The following is a 21,638-nucleotide window of genomic DNA, read 5'->3' as shown; positions in this document are numbered from 1 at the left end:
GTTGAAAATTAAGAATTTTTTGCTAAGCACAGACAAATTGCATTAGCATAAAGTACTACTATTATTGTTCGAGTACTTGTTTGTACAGAAGTACCCTCAATACAAATTATCGAAAGAATCCCTGAGATTCCAAGCGCAAAATGAAGACACAATAAGAGGGGGGGGGGGGTTGAAAAAATCTAGATGCCAAAATGCTCTTTATTATTATTTTCATGTTTGTTTTATACAACTCTGGTTGTGCATGGATGACAAAATTTCGTTACTGATGGCAATCAAAGACGCTAAGCATGTAATTGTTTCAGATGTCTTACTGTGCCCAATTTTATAGAGCTGCTTAAGCACAAAACACTGCTTAAAAAATCACTGCTTAGCAATAATGAGCTAAATACCAGTCACAAATTGTATACGTGTGACGTGTGACCATATTCTGGTTAGCATACTTTTGTGCTTAAGCAGCTCTGTGAAATTGGGCCATAGTCTCAAGAATGGATTCAAGGCTTTCCTATCATTGTCCTAATTTAGTGTTCCTCTGTCTAATAAATAAAAATGTCCTTTTGGTCTGGGCCTAATTTCATGCAGCTGCTTAAGCAAAGAACATGCTTAAGCAAAAAAAATGCCTAAGCACGAACATAGCTCGCTTATTTTACACCTGGCCAAAATTTCATACCATATACATTGCTTGTGACTGGTGTTTAGCTGTTGTTTACTTAGCATAACAAATGAGTGGAGTCTTGGCCGGTAATCTGATTTTACTAAGCAAGGATTTTTTTTTGCTGAAGCCAATTTTTGTGCTTAAGCAGCTTTATGAAATTTGGCACAGGTCCTTATTTTTGTTTTGTTATGTTGTCTTTACTTATTGTGTTTGTATATTTTGTCTGGGGCTGTTCCCCACAAGCCTCGGCTTATTTGAAGAGCCTCCTTCTTCACAAATTATTACACTTTTGTCAGTATCAATATCATTGGTCATGTTTAGTCTTTGCTTGTATTGTATCGTACATTTGTGTTCATACTACATTTGTGTTCATATGAATCTGTCTTGTCTTACTGTGGGTACGGGAATAAATGTTAAAGACACTGGACACTATTGGTAATTGTCAAAGACCAGTCTTCTCACTTGGTGTATCTCAACATATACATAAAATAACAAACTTGTGAAAATTTGAGCTCGATCGGTCGTAAAAAAAACACCCTTGTCACACGAAGTTGTGTGCGTTCAGATGCTCGATTTCGAGACCTCAAGTTCTAAATCTGAGTTCTCGAAATCAAATTCGTGGAAAATTACTTCTTTCTCGAAAACTACATTACTTCAGAGGGAGCCGTTTCTCACAATGTTTTATACTATCAACCTCTCCCCAAAGTTTTTTGCCAATAATTATTTTGAGTAATTACCAATAGTGTCCACACTGCCTTTAAACTGAATTGAATTGAATTGAATAGCTCCGTCCCGTCTTCAACGCCGCAATATTGCCAAACCACACCCACAAAACAAGGTTGGTGTCAAACCGAAACGAGCAACGGTCAGAAACTCTACATCCATTGATGCACTCAAAATCTTCCAATCTTGTATTATTTGTCCGAGTCGTTGGTTCGGAACCCCGTGGTGTGCGTACCTAAAATGACAAAACGACTGCTCTATCCCCATAGCCAGCGGGGTCACCACACCGACGGGTCGATAGGACCATGGGGTTCAGAGGCAGAATGTCATGGGGGTAAATGACTCGCACCTCCGGCGCGCAACACGGACACTTCAATGGCATACGGTTTGCGATTGTTGCTCATTTTTTTTTATATGCATACAATTTTCGGGACTGGATGAAACTCTTTTCAGCGGTCAACTATGACCATATGGCACTCGATTGGTCTTTGATTTCTCTGGTCTACACAAAGTATGGTCAACCTACCTCCATGGGTCAACACTGTACAAAATATCCGTGAAATTTTCGGCACTTTACCTGGCACCCTAGCGGTCAGGTAAAGTGCCGTAAATGTTACAGTTGAAGTTGTGTAAATTGTGCCGTAAAGGGGTAGTTTGCAACACTTTACCTGGCAGCTAGGGTGCCAGGTAAAAGGCCGTAAATTTCAGCGTGTTTTTTTTAACACAGTGACTGCAAATATATTAGTTACTCGTTTTTGTCTTGTAGCCACTTACCGAGGGATACTTTTTAGGCATGATTGGGGCGAACTTACACAAAAAAAACTAGACAAACCAACAATCACCCCAACAATAAAAATAAACAAACAAGCCTCGTATGTTTGAGTATTGTTCGGATGGTCGACAGTCCTTAACAAAAATCTGAAATTTCAACTAATTTAATCTTTATTGGCTTATCCTTATGCTTTCGTCTATGGTAATGAATCACTTTAGATAGCAAAAAATATTCTTTGAGACGTTGTTTCACCCGATTGATATTCAAATACTGGCTGATGAAGCCAGGAAAAAGCGTTCTTCTGTTTTTGTTTGTTCCTTGTTTTAAAAAATACTACCACAACTTAATTATAGCACGGCTCTCAAATGTCTTTATTGCCCCCAAACAAAGAACAAATTCTAACAAATATCTCAACAGAATTCCATTTTTAACAAAGCATAATTGGAAATCTGGAAAACTTTAATACTGTGTGACAGAGAAAAAAATTGTTAAAAGCAATCTTTGACTGGTTTATCTTTCCAGTCCATCGACTCACTCTATACTCCTAACTGATCGCGAAAAAACACCCATGCTTGCCACAGATTGACACCCATTAATGTGTTTAATACAGGCTCTAGGATATAGTGTTGGTGTAAAAAAAAACATTTAAACTTTTCGGTTGTGGTTTTATAACTGAGCTAGGTTGTGTACGGTTTCACACGGGGCTATAAGCCAGTGAAGTGCGCCCGCACGCGACGCCACACAACGCCCGAGCTACACACACACACACACACACACTACAGCGGGTATACCATGGATGTGCTTATTGTTTTGTTGATAAGAAGAAGAAGAAGGACAACAACAACAGCAGCAAAAATTGTCAATAATAATCATTTATTTTTTTAAATAAATATTTGTCTGGTAATTCTCACTAATAGGCCCTATATGATGTTTGTGAAATTTACTACTTATAGTTTTCTTAATACAAAAACTACTGACTTAAAGGCAGTGTACACTATTGGTACCTTCTCAAAATAATCATCATCATAAAAACTTTCTTGATTACGAGTAATGGGGAGAGGTTGATAGTATAAAACATTGTGAGAAACAGCTCCCTCTGAAGTGACGTAGTTTTCGAGAAAGAAGTCATTTTCCCACGAGTTTGATTTCGAGACGTCAAGTTTAGAATTTGAGGTCTCGAAATCAAACATCAGAAAGCACACAACTTCGTGTGACAAGGGTGTTTTTTTTTTTCCTTTCATTATTATCTCGCAACTTCGAACACCTATTGAGCTCAAATTTTCACAGGTTTGTTAATTTATGCATATGTTGAGATACACCAACTGTGAAGACTAATCTTTGACAATTACCAATAGTGTCCACTGTCTTTAACTCTTTATTTTATTATGGTAGAACATTTTACTAAGAAAATTTTGTTAAAATCATTCAAGTAACTTTGAAAATTCGCTATAAATGAAACAATTTGATAGCATCATTATATAGTCAGTCATATCACGGGTGCTTTTACATGAAATATTTGTATTCGTGAAAACTGAATTATTATTCATTTAGCAGTTAATTCAATTTCTTTGGGTTGGTAGGCTACTCTTTAATCTTGTCCTTTCTCGAACACCAAACTGTACATTTTGTGTAAAATAATACTGTCCCCTGAACTTCAGTTCTAAAATCATTAGTCCACTCCATCGTCCCAAAAAAAGTCACTGACTAAAATTAACTTTGGTTGGATCGCGGCGACTGAAACAGCTAACCTATTGCAAATCCGTACCCAATACAGACAAATTAGTCTTGAGCGAGGAATTATCACTGATAGGCTTTCGAGGTCGTATAACTTTTGTGGTGAACCCCCTAATAAAAAAAAACCATACCGAACGACCACATAATTCATTTATAGACCATTACATCATAACCGCTTTTTTATAGTTTCGCCACCCCCGGGTTAGTAATTTACATAATTAGAGATTCATAATTTGACGTTGATAGTAGCCAGACCTCAGTCCGTGACTGTAATGATTTACGGTCCGAACAATCAGCCATTGTTACCGGTCACTGGACGTGACTGGCGCTGTGGTCAGAAGCTTTTGTGATATGAATATCATGAAGGACTGATTGAGTGAGAGCCAACCCCGCCCCCCCCCTCGGTAAAAAAGGGGGAAAACAACACCTAATAAAACGAGGGTTACAGAATTGAGACCCGATGTTGGCTGGGAGGGGTGTGGTAGTTCAGAGAATATAGGGGGAACATTTGCAATGGAAGGCTAGCTGTTTCTTTTCTAAAAAAAGAAGTTTAATTGCTCACAAAATGATTATTTATTTTGCCTTTGAGGTTTGAATTCAGGTTTTCCTAGCCAATTTTAGAGAACAAGAATCATTCAATTTCATTATTACAATTGTTAGAGAGAATAATTGGAGAAATAACACCCTTGTCACACAAGTGGTGTGCTATCAGATGCCTTGAATTCGAGACCTCAGCTGAGGTCTCGAATTCAATTCAAATATTTTAGTAAAAAATTACTTCTTACTTAAAAACTACGTTACTCCAGAGGAAGCCGTTTCTCACAATGTTTTATACTATCAACGGGTCTCCATTGCTCGTTGCAAGTAAGTTTCTATGCTAACCATTATTTTGAGTAATTACCAATAGTGTCCAGTGCATTTAACTGGTCAAATTAATTGCTTATTTTTTTACTCTTGTTGAATGCTGACTAAACGGAGCATTAATTTTCAAACGAAATTGAATGAGCCGGGTGGTTAAAAACATACATGATTTTTTTTTGTGGAAACTGGCCGGGGAAAGCCTATTGTATAACCATGCATAACAATGAATAAAATTGTGGAACAGTTTAGCATAATGCTTCAGCTTTCATCATCAGTAACGGCAAACAAATCCTAGCGATTGAATTTGAATACCGCTGAACAATTGCTTGTATACAAACATTGGTTTATAGCTCTCAAAGAAATTTATTGTCATCAGTAAAGTGCTCATGTGCCGAAGAAAACCACTGTTTCCCCCCTACAGTATAAGCCATCAGCCCCACTGAATTAAGAACACGGGACGCAAATCAGTTCAATCACGCCACGCTCAAATTAAAACAGCTCAATGGGTAGCGAGGTTCGATCGCAGTGGGACACTATGTTAAATTTCTCATCTTATATATTATTGGAATTACTGGCACCGATTTCGCCACTTAATTTATGAATGCTGTAATAATGCTTGATGCTGAACGATGGGAACTCGAGGGTAGTACCCCACGTGCTCCACAAGTAAAAAGGGTCCCCGTCATCTGGAGCGGGACCCACGACCCCCTCACCCCAGGGGGGCGGATGAGGGTGAACTTTTCTCCCGTCGGGATCTTGCGTGAAAAACACCAGCAAGCTCTCTGGCAGCATTGCTGTGATAAACCGTGTGATGTTTTTCTTTTTAACCAGTTCCCAACACGTTCGAGCAACACTACGGACATCATACAGTGACGAGGCGAGATTTCTCCCCCGGGTGACCGGAGCGCAACTAGGGCGTGCCAATAGATAACACACGCTCGGTCGAGACTAGACCGAGAAGTCAATCACACTAAAAACGGACCCCTTATCATACCATTGAGTTACTCTATGATCATACATATCCCAGCCCACTGGGGCCATGAAAATACCGGTGTATTGGGACGACGACTCGTACTCGTTCCAAGATTACACAAAAAGAGACCATTCGGGGAATAAACAAACAGGGAGAACAAAAAAGGAAACATTTAATGAAATTCGTGACAGACATGGGAAAGGTTTTGTGCTTTCTTTTTTTTTTAATCAAAAAGGATCTACTATAACTATAGCGCAGATTGAAGCACTATGGATCCCCTGCACTTGAAAAGTGCAAGGTTCAATTGCTGGTTAGTGTATGGACGGCAGTTTCGCTGGTGGCATTATTCGTATGATGTGCCATAAAAAATCCATTGGGTGGACTTGTTATTTGCAGTTTAGCTGGTGCTTTTATAAGGAAGTACTGCGGCAACAAGTAGCAATTGAAGCTTTGTCGTGACTGAGTAGTCTAGTTTGATGTTTTAAAACAGTTGGAATTTTCTAATTGTCAGTCTACACATTAATCTTACATTCTAATTTAAAGATGATTTCGAATTGTACTCCCCTTTAAAGGAATGTATACGTTTGGTAAGAACTCTGCTCTGATAATAATTTTAAAAAAACACCAATTGGTTAAGAAGCCTATTCACAGCAGATTTAAGTAGTATAAAGAAGTTTTTGAAAATTATTCCACTTCGAAGTAATGGGGTTATGTACAAATATCAATTTCTATGTCCAAATTTTTTGTTTTTCAACGATCGTCACCAAACATACCACAGTTGCCTTCTCGTGTTCCTTTTTTTTTCTTTAATCCTCCCTTTTTGCTCTGGTAACTAATCATCTCGATGTTTTTTATTGTTCTACCGTGTAATTTTCAGTGGTTTTACTAACAACGATTATTGTACATTGTCTCGCTCCTTTGAACAGCCTTGTCTGGAATTGTCACATTATGAATACAAATATAAATAACTAATTATTAATTTTGTATATTTAAAGACAGTGAACACTATTGGTAATTAGTCAAAATAATTATTAGCATAAAACCTTACTTGGTAACGAGTAATGGGGAGAGGTTGATAGTATAAAATGGTGTGAGAATTGGCTCCCTCTGACATGACGTGGTTTTCGAGAAAGAAGTAATTTTCCACGAATTTGATTTCGAGACATCGGAATTATAATTTGAGGTCACGAAATCAAGAATCTGAATGCACACAACTTCGTGTTTTTTCTTTCATTATTATCTCGCAACTTCTTCGACCAATTGAGCTCTAATTTCCACAGGTTTGATATTTTATGCATATGTTGAGATACACCAAGTGAGAAGACTGGTCTTCGACAATTACCAATAGTGTCCAGTGTCTTTAAGAGTTTTAATTGTAATTATACAGGTGTTGGTAAAGGGAACTTTGTTTGGCGGTTGCGGCTTCTCTATAACTTAAAGGAACACGTTGCCTTGGATCGGTCGAGTTGGTCCTTGAAAAGCGTTCTGTAACCGTTTGTTATAAAATCGTTATGGTTAGAAAGATGTTGTAAAAGTAGAATACAATGATATACACAAATGTGCCTCGAAATTGCGTGGTTTTCTTTTTACCTCGTCGACTAACACGGTCGGCCATTTATGGGAGTCAAATTTTTTACCGTGTTAGTTCGCGACGTAAAATGAAAACCGTGCATTTTTTAGTGATACTTTTGTGGATCAATATATTCTACTTTTAAAACATCTTTCCAACCATATGCATTTCATAGCTAACGGTTTCAAATGCTTTTTGAAGACCAACTCGTCCGATCCAAGGCAACGTGTTCCTTTAAGGCACAACGGTACTTCTCGCATGCCGCAAAGACACGCTGCCCATTTACGAATCTCTGATTTGTCAACGAAATCTAGGCTATCTGATTGTTAGTAACTAATTAATTCGGGTGCTTGAGGGCGTAACAGTAGAGTAGACGTCAACGTCATGGGTGTCGATTTTAATAGAAAACTGCTTGACAAATTTCTTTGCTAAGCAAAATTTGATTGGGGCACCAGTCACAACAGTGTAAATGTAATGTAATTTTGTCTGGTAACCTATTTCTGTTCTGCTTACAGGCCTTATGAAATAGGGCCCTGGTCATTTTCGTCCGGTTCATTGAATGCAATGCTGTTATAACTGCCGATTAGGAAGAAGGAACCAGGCTGTTTTATTTGCTGCTATTGTTTGCGTGTGTTTGATAGCAAGAAGGCGTCGTTCACTGAATATGTGTTAATGAAAGAGGGGCAGTCAGTGTGCGCAACAATTTATCCAGCACCTTTGCAGTTTTCGAAACTAAGGCTTTAGCATGGGCTTGGTATGAGCCAGTTACTTAGAAAACATGTACTGCCCTTATGGGGCTTCAAACAGGTGGGCGAAGCCCGAGCCGCGATTTCGAAAACGGCCAAATTGAGTCATGGAGGTACATACAGGTTCCAATACCGCGTTAATGAATTGATGATGATTGCTTGGTTTTACCCTTACACTGAAACGGTTTAAAGCACTGCAGAACTTTCCCGAGTCCTCTGGAAAAGAATCCACAGGCATATCACTCGTGTAGGATTCGAACCCTCGACATTTGACATTCTAGAGCAGGGCCCAATTTCATAGAGCTGCTAAGCGCACAAATTTGCTTAGCATGAAATTTCTTCCTTGATAAAAACAAGATTACCCAACAAAAGTTCCATATGTTGCATATTGCTTGTTACTGGTATTCAGCTGTTGTTTGCTAATCCTGAAAATTAGGTGGAAATTTGGTTGGTAATCCTGTTTTTATCAAGGAAGAAATTTCATGTTAAACAAATTTTTGAGCTTAGCAGCTCTATGAAATTGGGCCCTGATGTTTTACCAACAAGACTACCGACATTGCCCGGTAGCTCGATCTCTGTTTCACTCCATGGCACATGGTTGCCGATGATCGAGAAAACTAAAGCACGATCTTTTGCCACAAACCCCTTTTTATCAAATCCTAGCTTGACACAAGTAGCAATTTTTCTTTAAAAATAATTTCCGTGTGGAATTGCTGCAATTTGCGGGAAAATGAACCTCATGGCTTGATTCCATATTTCGATTCGCCAATTTAAAATAAAAACATGAAAGTCAACACTTCATTTAGGTTTTTCTTCGGTAGTTTATTTTGATGGTTGACTTATCTATCAGTGCTAAGTTCGTAACTTAACGATCAATGGTATGTACTCTGAACGAACGTGTAATTATCGTGATCTGTGGTATGTACTAAAAAATGTCATCAATTGTTGTAATGTACGACGCAAAATATAAAATGTTATCACAAGAGGGCATCATCACTCAAGAAACACTATTGACTTTGGAGTGTACCAAGCGCGACAGAAATCGGCAATATACATTTTGTTCGATGAGAAAGACTTATTTTCATGTACAGACTATTGAAAAAGCTACAACTGGGTATTTTATAGGTTCAAAACACAAAACAAAGCGAGCACTGAATTTCTCACTTGCTTTATCTCAACATATGCATAAAATAACAAACCTGTTGACATTTGAGCCCAATCGGTCATCGAAGTTCCGAGATAATAGTGAAAGAAAAAACACCCTTGTCACACGAAGTTGTGTGCTTTCAGATGCTTGATTTCGAGACCTCAAATTCTAAATCTGAGGTCTCGAAGAAATCAAATGCGTGGAAAAATACTTCTTTCTCGAAAACTATGTTTTCAGAGGGAGCCGTTTCTCACAATGTTTTATACTATCAACATCTCCCCATTACTCGTTACCAAGTAAGGTTTTATGCTAATAATTATTTTGAGTAACTACCAATAGTGTTCATCAGTGTCTTTTAACAAAATGGATGATTTACTCATCACATAAACACGATGATGTGAACATAACTTTATTTTGAAAGTTGTTGACAAGTTCAAGATCCCCAGTGTTTTTTTAGGGCACCTTGTGGGAACACAAGATGGGCAACAGTGGGGACAATTGGGTGCAGGTCTCGGGTTATCTATTGGAGGTGATGATGGGCTCGTAGACCCTCTGTTCCTCTTCTGATATGCCCTAAGAAGCAGGTACTATATACTGAAAGGTAGAAATGAAACAAGTTCGAACTTTGTTCGATCTTGTTTACATGAGAATATAAGCTCTAATTTGATAAAGTTCTAAATTCTGGGCCTAGCACAGTTGTGCGTCTATAAAAGACAATAAATCTATTTTGATAAATAGAATTACATTCGAGGACCATGTTTTTTCTCTTAATTTTGTTCGTAGTTTTGGTATAATTGCATGTATTTTATTGTACCTATCCATCGGCTCATTTCTATACATATGATCAATGGTGTAACCATAGAGGGGAAGGGGGATCCCCCGTTCAGAACTCTTCGCTCATTTTGCACCCCAAGAGCACAGAAGAATAGTTTGCTACAACAAATGGGACAACATTATGTATTTCCCCCCTCCCCTATAAGAAATACCCGGTTATAACACTGTGTATGATATTAGTAATTGTAAGAGTTTCTCCTTTCCTGTCCTGTTTTCTGTGTGGCTACACCTCAAAGCATATTTTGTTGGTTTATTATTTGTTTCAAAGAAACAATAACATGTCTGTTATTTGCAGTTTTATGGGACTTTTGTGGTTTGTCGACTCATAAGAAGAGCTGCCAGTCGAACATTTTAAGACGGAAACATTTTCCAAAATCACGTTTATATAAAGAATGTAAGCTTCAAAATTTGAGAACTTTTGTTGTTTTGTTAATACTGTCAGAGAAAAAAAAAGATAAATATTTTGAACAAAAGACATAATTGGTCAGCACCCATTCTCCTCGACCCATGTATGATTTCTGCTCGGCAAACACAACACTTTCGAAAATGTCTGTTTGAGTTTTCCGCTTCCAAAACGATCTCTTAATTGAGCTCATCGAGCTGAGTTGATGACCTCTCTTACCCCAAGCCCTAATCGCTGGTTTTGTCGAGAGCCCCCTTATCCCCCCACGCAGCGACTATCTTCAGCATTGTAGTAGTGCCACCCTACCATGAAGACAGGAAGACAGGGGCATATGGAGAGGGGAGCGAAGGACGAGATGCTACAGGGGAGTAGCGTCCACAGCGGTCCCCCCAGCCAATCTACCGGTGGACGCCAGTACAAATACATGCACTCGAGATGACAAGTACACACAAGCCCCTGGTCTGAGCAAACTGCTTCAGCTATTACCCGCCGATGATACTTCCTATGTGACCGGGGCCCGGACCCTCAAGAGTGGGAGTGACGAGAATGAAAAATCACTGGATCCTCAATTATTATTATCTTCCTATTCATGGTACTTGATGATGTTCAACAAATTTGAGAACGCTTTGCTTTGTCATGGGATCCTCTAAGTGAATTGTGATGTTGTTCTCGAGACAGACACTTAGTTTCTTCTCAGCGAATACTGGTGTATCCTTCAGCCCGGCTCATACATCTTGCAAATGCGGTACGAATTTTGACGACACAGCCCTTGTTTTTGTGGCGAATGTTTCTCCGGAGCTGAACACATTTCAACTGATGCAAATTATTCTTTGCAAATTTTGTGACGGCAAAATTCGTATCGCATTCGCAGGAAGTATGAACCAGGCTTTGGTGGTCATTTTAATTTCTTTTATCCTTACAGTGGGTAGAAATCCACTAATGCATTGGAAGATAGAAATACAAAATCAGATTTTGGATTTTGTTGTATGTGTAAGTGTGTGTGTGTGTCGTGCCGTAAAAAAAGGAGCATGGGCGGAAGGGACATAACGTGTTCGGTGAGGAAATAAATTTAATTAGCAGCATTAGACTTGTTCCGACACTGTCTGGAGTGTGATGCATTACCCGCTCTCCATCACGCATTGTTCCCGCTCCCAAATTCGAGACGAGCTGTTGGGAGGACGAACAATCACATTCGCCCGTTTCCCGTGCTGCCCCCACCGCGATTAGACTCGGCCTGACATACCACTTGCCGCTCCGTCCGTGTCGGTGATCGGATTTTTTTCTTTCTTTTCTTTTCTTTTTCAAAAAAAAAAGGGAGAGAGGGGGGAAATGACTCGTGGTGCAAATCTCAAACTAATTGCGTTCGTATGACGGATGCGCAGCGGATAATGAGGAGAGCATTCACTAGATGGTCGGGTCCAAAATCACCAATAAACACTTTGTTTACATCACCCCCCCCCCCCCCCCCCCCACACACACACACACACACAGTCTTGCGCTTTTCTCCTTTAGTTTGTTTTCGTCGAAACCTGTTAGAGAGGGTTTGTATTTCTGAATCGTTTCAGAACCAAACAACGCACAATTGGGATTCCTTTTATCTCAAGAAACAGGATTCAATTGACAGAAGAATTTGTCGTGATTCAACCAAGAAACGCATGCGCAGTGCAGCAACAATGGTTTGGTGCACTTGTCGCGTGTTGTTTTACTGGTGACTGTTCGGGGGTGTCTCGCCTCTCTGCTGCGGAGATGGGGAGAGAGCATGGGGACACAGAGCCCGGGTAACGGCGCTCGCTGGCACTCGGTCCTTGCGACCAAAGACAGAGGCCTCCAAGGGCGCGAGTAAATGAGGGAACGTGACTTTTCACCCGAGATACCCAACCAGCATAGAGGTTTCTTCCCCCACTCTAAATCGACAGGTGGTGGTAGGCACATGACACAGAAGAATCTGCAGTGCTCTTTTTCCCCCATAAAGACAGGACGAGCAAGGCACCAGAGCACTAAATGTAACACACTACCAGTCGATAGATAGTAAATTAATTTCACCAATTATTGTGTGTGTTATTCATCGGCATGATACACGCTCGTGAACAGATGAAACGTTTTACTCATTAGGTTTTACGCAGCGCTGGGCGTGTACTGTAATAAATAAAAAGAACCGTCTTATATTTGTTATCTTAAGCTAGATCTCACCAAAACTTTGCCTCGAATCTAAAGTCACACTATCGAGAAAACGTGTATATCACGGTAATTTTTTGTCCGAAGATAACCCAAGAGTCAAAATGCACCGATGCTTATTTTTCGTGGTCTTTTTCATTTATTTATTATTTATTTCTTTATGTCGTATTTCGTTTGTTTGTAAAATGAAAAGAGAAGCTGTTAATTGTGCCCATCTATCTTGTTGCTCCGTAATACGGGCCTGAATACTAGACCGACGTTCCTGCCTCATTTAGCGATGCCATGTGATTGATAGAACCTATTAATGTGTGTCACTGTAGTTCATTAACGGGCCACATGTTGCCTCTCGCTTTCGAAACAGAATCCTTTTCCTTTTTGTTCCCAGATCAAAAAAAGTAACAAGAGGATAAAAATGTACGGATTTAAATCGCAGTTCTTTTAGTCTGGGAGATATTTGATGCGAATGGGAGGGCACTTGCTCGAGGGTAGGGGGGTTCAGTTCCCTTTAGAACGGTGGTAACAATACCGGACGACACCTGTCGAGATGGGTGCCGACAGACGTACCCGCCTGCCCCGTAATGCTGCTCCGCGAACTGCCGGAAGACCTTTTCGTCACTCGACCGTTCTGCCCAGAAGGCAACGTTGACGGTCAAGACGGCTAGACGGATTCCAGTCTCCGGGGACCTAGCCAGGGGGAAAGGGCAGAGGAGGTCACACCAGTTGCCGGCAGGGTGGGATATAGGGTTTAATGTACAGTGGGATACACAAGATATACTCTTGGGGCGCGAGCCCACAAATGCGTCTTGAGATGATCTTCGTCATGCATCCAAGGCCGAGGAGCGCACCAGCCGAATTCGCCCGTGCCACTCTTTACTGCACCGCAATACCTTCACACACAGGATCAGACCAGGGCGAGGTCAAAGTTCGGTGGGGAACCATTGTTTTAAGGGTTTTTTCTCCGTGACCTTTTGACCACTATTGACTACGAATACTCTAGATTTAGTCACCATCGTCACTACAAATCGGAAAAATTATAGGAGATTTTTAAAACGAACTGGATAAAATTTCCTATATTATTTTCAAAACTATGCCCCTTGTGGCAGTTAGCAGACAGTCTTTTAAGTAAGGTGTTACTTTGTGACCTTCTATTGTCTTCCTCTATTGTGTAATTAACACCTTAAATGTGACATCAAATGGCAAACTCCAGCATTTCTGAACATTCACGTGATACGAATGCAATTTTAGACCGTCTTTCGAGAAAATGTCGTTTTAAAATTTTCAGATCGACTATTTGCTTCAATTTTAGCGGTGTACGTCACTTCTCGAACTCAACACCTTGATACTAACGGGTCAAAGGTCATGACCTTGAGTTATGACCCCGATATGCCGGAATGACGAAGTGCCGTAAAAAGTCGACACTTTGCCGGCCATTTGGGCACAAAAATGAGCAAATTCTACTGAAGATTTCTCGAGAAATCGAAGGCAGGAAAGTTGCTCCTCTGGTCATATTTGCCCTGCAGAATCAGCTTCTAACCTTTTTGGTTAGTGGGGTGTTTATTTGGTGGAGGTCAAAGGTCATAACCTCCTCATTTGACCCCACCAACAGCAAGTCACACTTACAGAAACATCGTCTCTTGTGCCACTAATTTCGCCTCAAAATAAAACGTTGAAAAAGCAGAGGAGATGGGGTAAAATGATTTTTATTTGTGGTTCGTATCTTACATTAACACAGTATTAGTGTTGACTACATTGTATGCATCCTATATAGGCTCCTAAGGTCGGGTTCAGAGGTCATGACCCCTTATTTGTTTCTCTTGCAGAGCTATGACGTATCTTATATAATAATCAGCATTGTGCCGGCCTTTTGGGCACAGAGATGAGGCCAACGATATTCTGCTTGTTTAAAAAAAAATATTCCCGACGAATATTTTCTGACATCTTGATATTTCGAAGACGACTCTACTCCTTGTATAGGGTAAGCAATGCAGAGAGAATAATAGGCAATATGCACCTCATTTGCATAATGATTATGAGGAGGAGTATACAGTTAAAGCACACGACCATTTGAAGGCCGGCAACCAATGGTGTCCACTCGACACTCAGGCGCCAACGCGAGTGCCAAACTGTGAGAACATTTGCACAGTGTGATTTTGTTTTTATTTGAAGAAAATCTAGAATTATATACATGAAAATCAATGCACACAGAGAGTTCCTATAGCGTTTCAGGCGGGGGTACATACCCCGAAGCTATTGCTATTCCAATGAGGCGGTTCACATTAGTTTAAATGGCACTCTTTGTGGCGTCTGTTGGGCAAGTGTGCCGTCCACAACAAGAGAGTCACAGAGAGAAAATGGAAAGACAGTGAGACGGAGAAAGGGAACAGAGAGAAACTAAAAATCGGAAATGTAATATTGGCAGGCCGCTAACCGTGTGGCACGCTCCCATAAGACGCTTGGGATCGGCAGTAAGTGAGGATTTTTTGCGTGGTCGACTCCGACATGCGCCTCGCTCGCTTGCCTGACTTTTTGGCCCGTCTCTGCGCCCACCGAGTGAGTTTTAATTAGAGGTGCTTGCCGCTGTGGCTCCCGAGCGGGACCGATGGCAGCAGTTTGTGGGGCCTCGGTCTGCATAGTAATATGTGGAAGCCTGAGTGTGAATACGACCACCTTGCATTAATTCTTTTGATGTGGGTAAATAGCTGTTCGCAGTTTACTCGGTGATTATAGAAAACCATGAATGCATCTCGATGTAAATGAATCCACAACCGGCACACTCGTGCGCCTCCTCTCCGTGATGGGGTTTTCCTGTAAAATGCAATAAAATAAAACAAAATAAAAAAACACGACAGCGCCAGGTCCGAGTCGCGCGCCACCGAACAATCGCGGGGCTTATTTTTTTTTCTGAGGTACGATTGAAGCACTGTGCATGATAACCATCAAACGCCCAGTCCGGACGGGTAGGCCTCGGCATATGGTCTACAAGCGCAAAGGCACTTTAGCAGACCCCTCCAGTAACAAAGTAAGTAAGGGGGAGCGCACAACCAGAGTATTGTGCGCAGCAGGCCCTATATTATCCAGAGAGACAATGTGGGCAACACGCTTTTTCCGGGGCTAAAAAAAAAAAGAACCGGCAATCTTCTCCCATCCTTTGTTTTTTCGTTGGGGGTTGAGAATTGCAGAGCACAATGGGGCAACTTGTGCGCAAGCTTGGCCAGATGGATGGAGAAAGTGGCGCGAACAAACAGCCGCAGTGTCGGGTGCCGCGACACCGAGACTCGGAGATGCTAAAGTAAACTGGAATCAGTCTGGATCGCTCGTCGAGAGGACAACAAATACGCGCACGGACTACGCGACACGTGGACGCCGTTAAAAACGAACAGCAGTCGATTTTTATCAATGCCTGGTTCGCCTACCACGGTAAACAACCGAACGAGGTTAGAGCAAGCCACATAGCTGAAATTTATCACGCCGACCGGCCTTTCCCTTTTGGGACACGCGGCCCAAGAACAATACGCAACAATATTGCAACGACAGGTGAAGTCTTGCAGCGGCGGGCACAACTACCAAGTGAATGATTAATGCTGGCAAAGTACCACTAATTAAGTATAGAATTTAATCTGCCTGAAAAGGAGGTGTTTGGGACGGTTCCCGTAAATGGGGAACCCCAGGTGGAGCATTGTAGCCCAAGCCTGTGCGCTTTGTGTGGAGAGTGTGCTCTCCGGATTTGGTAGCCTTATGCCCAATTCCTCACAAAATCAGTCCCCACGTGGGAAAATCCATCTCCACAAGCCAACCCGAACATTCTGCGCCGCGAAAAAACAAATTTCCGAGCTGCAGAAACAGCGCGAAATCACCCCGAACGCGCCGTCCAAAACTTTTTTAAAGTTTCAAAAGGGGCGCTACAAAAAGTTTTGGCGCATGCGCACTTTGTAAATAAAAGGGCTCTGAACGGGTTTTGTGTGGCAAGCGTCAACACAGACAGCGCTACTCTACACAGAAAACACGACTGTGATGCCGACCCGTTGAACTTTTACCAATCTCTTACCGCTGTGTTGTTGCAGCCTGTACCTGGACGAGAATTAATGGCATGGGGATGGTATTGGGCGAGTATGCAAGGGGGTATGATTGGCTGGGAAAACAATAGTAGGCGTGTAATGAACAATAATAAACAGTAATACATTGCATTAGGCTCGTTAACACAGCGCTCCCCGAGCCGTTTGGCCGAGAACCAGTTGCCGCCGTGCAAGAACGTAGGCGTTGAGTTTAAAGAGCCGTAAACCCTCGTCGTGGTCTTGCTACGATATGGGCACCACGTCAGTTTATCCGACGGGCAATTCGACCATCCTGCAACCGGCCACAGGGTTTTAACCAGACTGCTAAGGGAAGATCCCCAGCCGGTGCTATTTAAAAAGTCATCGAGGTTTGCTTTTTTTTTGGCTCTCTGATGGTGATTTATGGGCCAGCACGGCGAACGAAACGGAATCACAGCTTGTGATTTGCTGTGTTCCCATTCTGGTCCCGTGCGGTGTGTGTGTGGCCCCGCCAGACATACCATGCGTAATCACTGCTTCATCGCTATCCACTCTGACGTGAAATCACTACCGATCGTGACTACCGGGCGCAATTGGGCGAGAGAGCCACCCTTCTTTGCGTAACAAAAGCCCGGTCGCCGATTGGACGAAAGAGGCGGATAGCTCACGGTGTATTCTCCTCTCTCCTCCAACCAGTGATCTTGGTTGTAAAGGCCGAAGAAGAAGAAGAGATGCTCACCCCCCTTTGCCTCCCCTAGACGATCGAATCAATAGCCCCTGTCACCAACCTCGTGACGTAGGTACGTGTGTGAGTGAGGGGAGGGGGATCACGTGTAATTGTTCCCCATTTGCGGCCTTCATTGTTTTGGGACAACCTATAAAAAGGGTGTTGAGCCTAGCATCTCTTTGAGATGTGTCTTTATAAGAGGCGACAGTTGTACACCATTCCGAGAGGTGCCCACATCATGATTTTAGCTCGCCGTGATTAGTTTGTTCTTCAACTCCTGTGAACATCTTTCTTCCATCTGATTACATAAGTTTCTCAGGAATTCCTCATGATAGCATTCTCTTCTGTGTACATCTTGCAGTAAACTTCTTGGAATTTTACTTCAACTTCAATCAGGTAAGGTGTCTTTTTATTTTCTTATACAAATATCAACTAATTTTGATTCGGATAAAAATGTGTCTACTTTCTAATCAATTAACTTGATTGATATCTTGATTGGATAACTGATTTTATTTTTGACCAGCGACCAACTGTATTTGGTTTTTCTTTAAAGTCAACCTCGATCTAGAAAAAAAAATAATGTTAATCTTTCCTTCCTACTGATATATTTTTTGATGTAAATTTTATAAGATTCAATTCTTAATATGGTGTCTTCCAAAGCTGGAAATGCAATTTTCAAAAACAAAACGTGAGATGTGACAAGTATGATAAGTCTTTATTATTATAAATTCCTCCGCGATTTTCCTTGATTCTTAATTCTTTGTAGAGATTTTCTTATTTAATTTACACGTTCCCCTGGGGAAGCTGGTAAGTTTCCCGGGCCCCTATTATCACCCGCTATCATTCCTTCAAAATGATTAATAATATTTGTGTGTATTAGAATGGTTAAGCCCTTCAGCGCTTGAGGGAGCGATTTCATTGTAGATATGGCACTTGGAGTCCGGCACTCCAACTTTCGGATTTAGTTGGGAAGTAAACTGAGATAGGGCTGTATGCGGCAAGTCTGGGTTTTACGTCAACTATTACTATTTTGTGATTTGCTTATGGTTCTATATAGCTACCGTGATTTTGTACTCTGTCCCTGAATGAAAATTTTGTATCCCTCTTGCGAAGATGTATAGTCTGGACTGTGCCAAATTTCATAAAGCCTGTAAGCACAAAACACTTCTAAGCACAAGAAAATCTTGCTTAGCAAAAACAGGTTACCAGCCAACATTCCATAAAGTTTACACTGTTGCGCCTGGTGTCTCACTCATTTTGTGCTTAGCAGATAAATTTGTATCAAGCAGTATTTTCTGCTTAACAGCTTTATGAAATTGGGCCCTGGTCAGTAGCGGATTGTAATCTTGTGTGGTGCTGAGCAGCGCGTTTATAGGATTGTAGCAACCAGCTTCTCTCCCTGCACAAGGTTTTTCTTATCTTTGTCATCTTTGTCATCTTCAAGATGCTATATCATGATTATTGTCGTCTCCATGGAAAACACCACCACCCTCATCATTGCAATCATCTCTTACCAAAATCTTACTTCTTCTTCCAATACTAATATTCACCATTTCATCATCGAGTTTCACCCTCACCATCTCGTAATCGGAACTCACCTTCTTGATTTGTCTGATTTTGAATCATCACCACAATCATCACCGTCTTCAGTTTTGTCTTACAAAACGTGCTTGGGCCTATGTTGTATTGGTAGCTGGCCGGAGCAAGAGTTCACAGAGATGGTGGGAAATTGCACCCAAGAAGAAACCTTCACAATTTCTTACCTATACCCCTTTCAATATCGGGCAAGGTACTACATCAAGTAACTTTGACTTGCAATGTCAAAATAAAAGACATCAAAATTGTTGCGTGCGTGGTTTATACAAATTGATTTTTTGACACGTCTTATTTCGCCTTAGTGCTATTTTTAAAATGCGGATAACTAGTGTGGGTTATAGTTGATTGAACTTTGTAACGATTTGAAAGCGGTGGTCCTGAAATTGTAATTTGTTTTTCCCCGAGAAAAGCTGTGACCAAAATGATTATGTAAATCCAATAATTATGTAAATCCTCAAACATCAAAGGTGTTCTTATGACTTAATTATTTTAAGTAGCGTATACAGACCACGTTTTCTTGGCCCCAACTCATACACCATAATCACACACACTGCCTGGCGGCACGTGCCATTGTGTGCACAGTAAAAGCGGTGCTGACGTTGCCAACAGAGGGCGGTATACTAATCTGGCAGTGGGTCCACCGTCTCCGTTGTGATCCCGTGAAAGGCCCGTTTTTCGATTTACCGTTCATCCGTCAATACGCGACGCGCGCACAGATGAAAGAGTTTGTAATCCGTTGTCCGTTGGTCAATAGCGATTATCTACTGGCTCGCGTGGGTTTCGCGTGTATGTTAATTAGTAATTACTTCCGGATTACACCAAGGACTCTCAGCCAGTCTACCCACACAAAGAGGACAATTAAACCCTTGGAGATGTGTTTCTTGAGGAGGTGGAGGGGGGGGGGGTGGCTAGGAGAAAGTGCTAGCCACTTCAGTAAAATGAGACATCATTATCCAAATTGCTTATCAACCAAAGGGTCTGGGGCCACTGACTTGCCACAAACCTCTGCTGGTACTTATTTCTTTTTTACTTTTTCTTATTTAGGGTTGATAATTGCTCTCTTTTGGAGACTGAAGAGTCTCCCTCTGTTGTCTTTGTTAACTTTGTTCGTTGTTGATAATGAGGTTTCTCTAGTTAAGAATAATGACCTAATTGAGATGTCTCTTTTTTATTTTCTCTTACAGGAACTTATAACAACCCTCTTGTGGTTTTGAAGATCCGCCTTGAGGCCGCCAACCAACCCCAATAATGATACAGTGTGAGAGTAACCGCCAACAAGACATGCAGACCACAGTGGGTGCGGTCAACCTGTCCGAGTTCTTCCCAGCTCAGAGGGGACTGCCAGCAGAGAGCGAAGCCATGGACATGGCCATGGTGACAGCAAAGGCAACCTCCGGAAAGTCCGAGAGGAGCAGACAAAGGCACCGAAGGAGGCAAGGGGGTGGCCACTCCAGCCGCCAGTCTAAGAGTGGCAACAGAGACGGGGGCAGCGGCTCAGGAGGAGGGGCAAAAAGGAAGCGCTACACACGGTCACGTTGTCGCAACCGTAGCCCTTCATGTGTCCAGAGAATACGCCGCCACCGACGGATGAAGGCCAACGACCGCGAGAGGAACCGAATGCACATGCTCAACCATGCCCTGGACGGGCTTCGGGAGGTCCTTCCTAAGTTCCCTGACGATACCAAACTAACCAAGATCGAGACACTCCGGTTCGCTCACAACTACATCTGGGCGCTGTCCGAGATGCTGAAAATGGTGGACACGAATGGGGAGGGCGCCCCAATCATGCCCCCATCATTGACACAGCTGAACCCTGGTTCCTCCTCCTCATCTTCTGACGATGAACTTAGCGCCGATTTCCCGAGTTGCAACGCCCTCCAGCACCATTCATCGGTGGGCGACCAGTCTCCGATCTCCTCAGCCGCAGGTTCCTCCCCGTTGATGCCCCACCACCACAACCATCACCACCATCCCCATAGCACGCATGACTTTTCTATGCCGTCATTTGGACACCAGTGGCATTGTTCAATGTCTGACAGTTCATCTCTTTCTACCGGCAGTGACTCGAGTATAACGCCCGGCAATACGCCACCGGCCTCACAGTACGCAGACACGTTCCTGTTCACAATTTGAATGCAACCGAACGATTTATTTCCAGATTACAAAAACTGCAAGTCTGTATAGCGAGTTTAATTTACAACATCTAAAAAAAAACTTAAAAAAAAACAACGAAACAGTTCTTGTACAAATATTGAACAGGGCCTATGGTTGAGCAAGTATGTTGTTTGTGTTCCTTTTCAATGTGTACGTCCATCACCTTTACACTAAGTCTATACAGACCAAACAAACTGTTGACGAGGGGTTAGGGTTATAGGGGGTTAATCTATATGGTGATTTTCCAACAACATACACTTTACATACTAGTCTGTATCAAACTAAAACTATGTATTTATTGAATTATTATGATTATTTAAAACCAATGATGCATCATAAAAGTGAACTTAATCACTAGCTCGCAAGTCATAAACCTGCAAACAAGGATGCTTGCTTGAACCAGAAACACGGGGTTAACTCATACTCTTCCACGATAAATGTTATGGGTTCTTTTACGTGCACTACGGGACCTACGCCTTAATGTCCCATCCGAAGGACAAAGCCATTTTGGTTGAATAAGTATCTTTCTCAAAGATACAA

The 21,638-nt window shown here is 41.8% G+C and overlaps 1 protein-coding gene across 1 annotated transcript; it reads left to right on the top strand.

Annotated features, from left to right (window-relative positions):
• The first annotated feature begins 20,192 nt into the window (after window positions 1–20,192).
• On the top strand, window positions 20,193–21,077 carry LOC139953351 (uncharacterized). Its single transcript, XM_071952858.1, has one exon. The coding sequence runs from the start codon at window positions 20,193–20,195 to the stop codon at window positions 21,075–21,077; it is 885 nt and encodes a 294-aa protein (XP_071808959.1).
• Window positions 21,078–21,638: the final 561 nt, after the last annotated feature.

This window comes from Asterias amurensis, chromosome 21 (genome assembly GCF_032118995.1).
Source record: "Asterias amurensis chromosome 21, ASM3211899v1".
Taxonomy (NCBI): domain Eukaryota; kingdom Metazoa; phylum Echinodermata; class Asteroidea; order Forcipulatida; family Asteriidae; genus Asterias; species Asterias amurensis.
The sequence above is the reverse complement of the archived record's forward strand: the minus strand, read 5'-3'. Positions and strand labels throughout refer to the sequence as shown.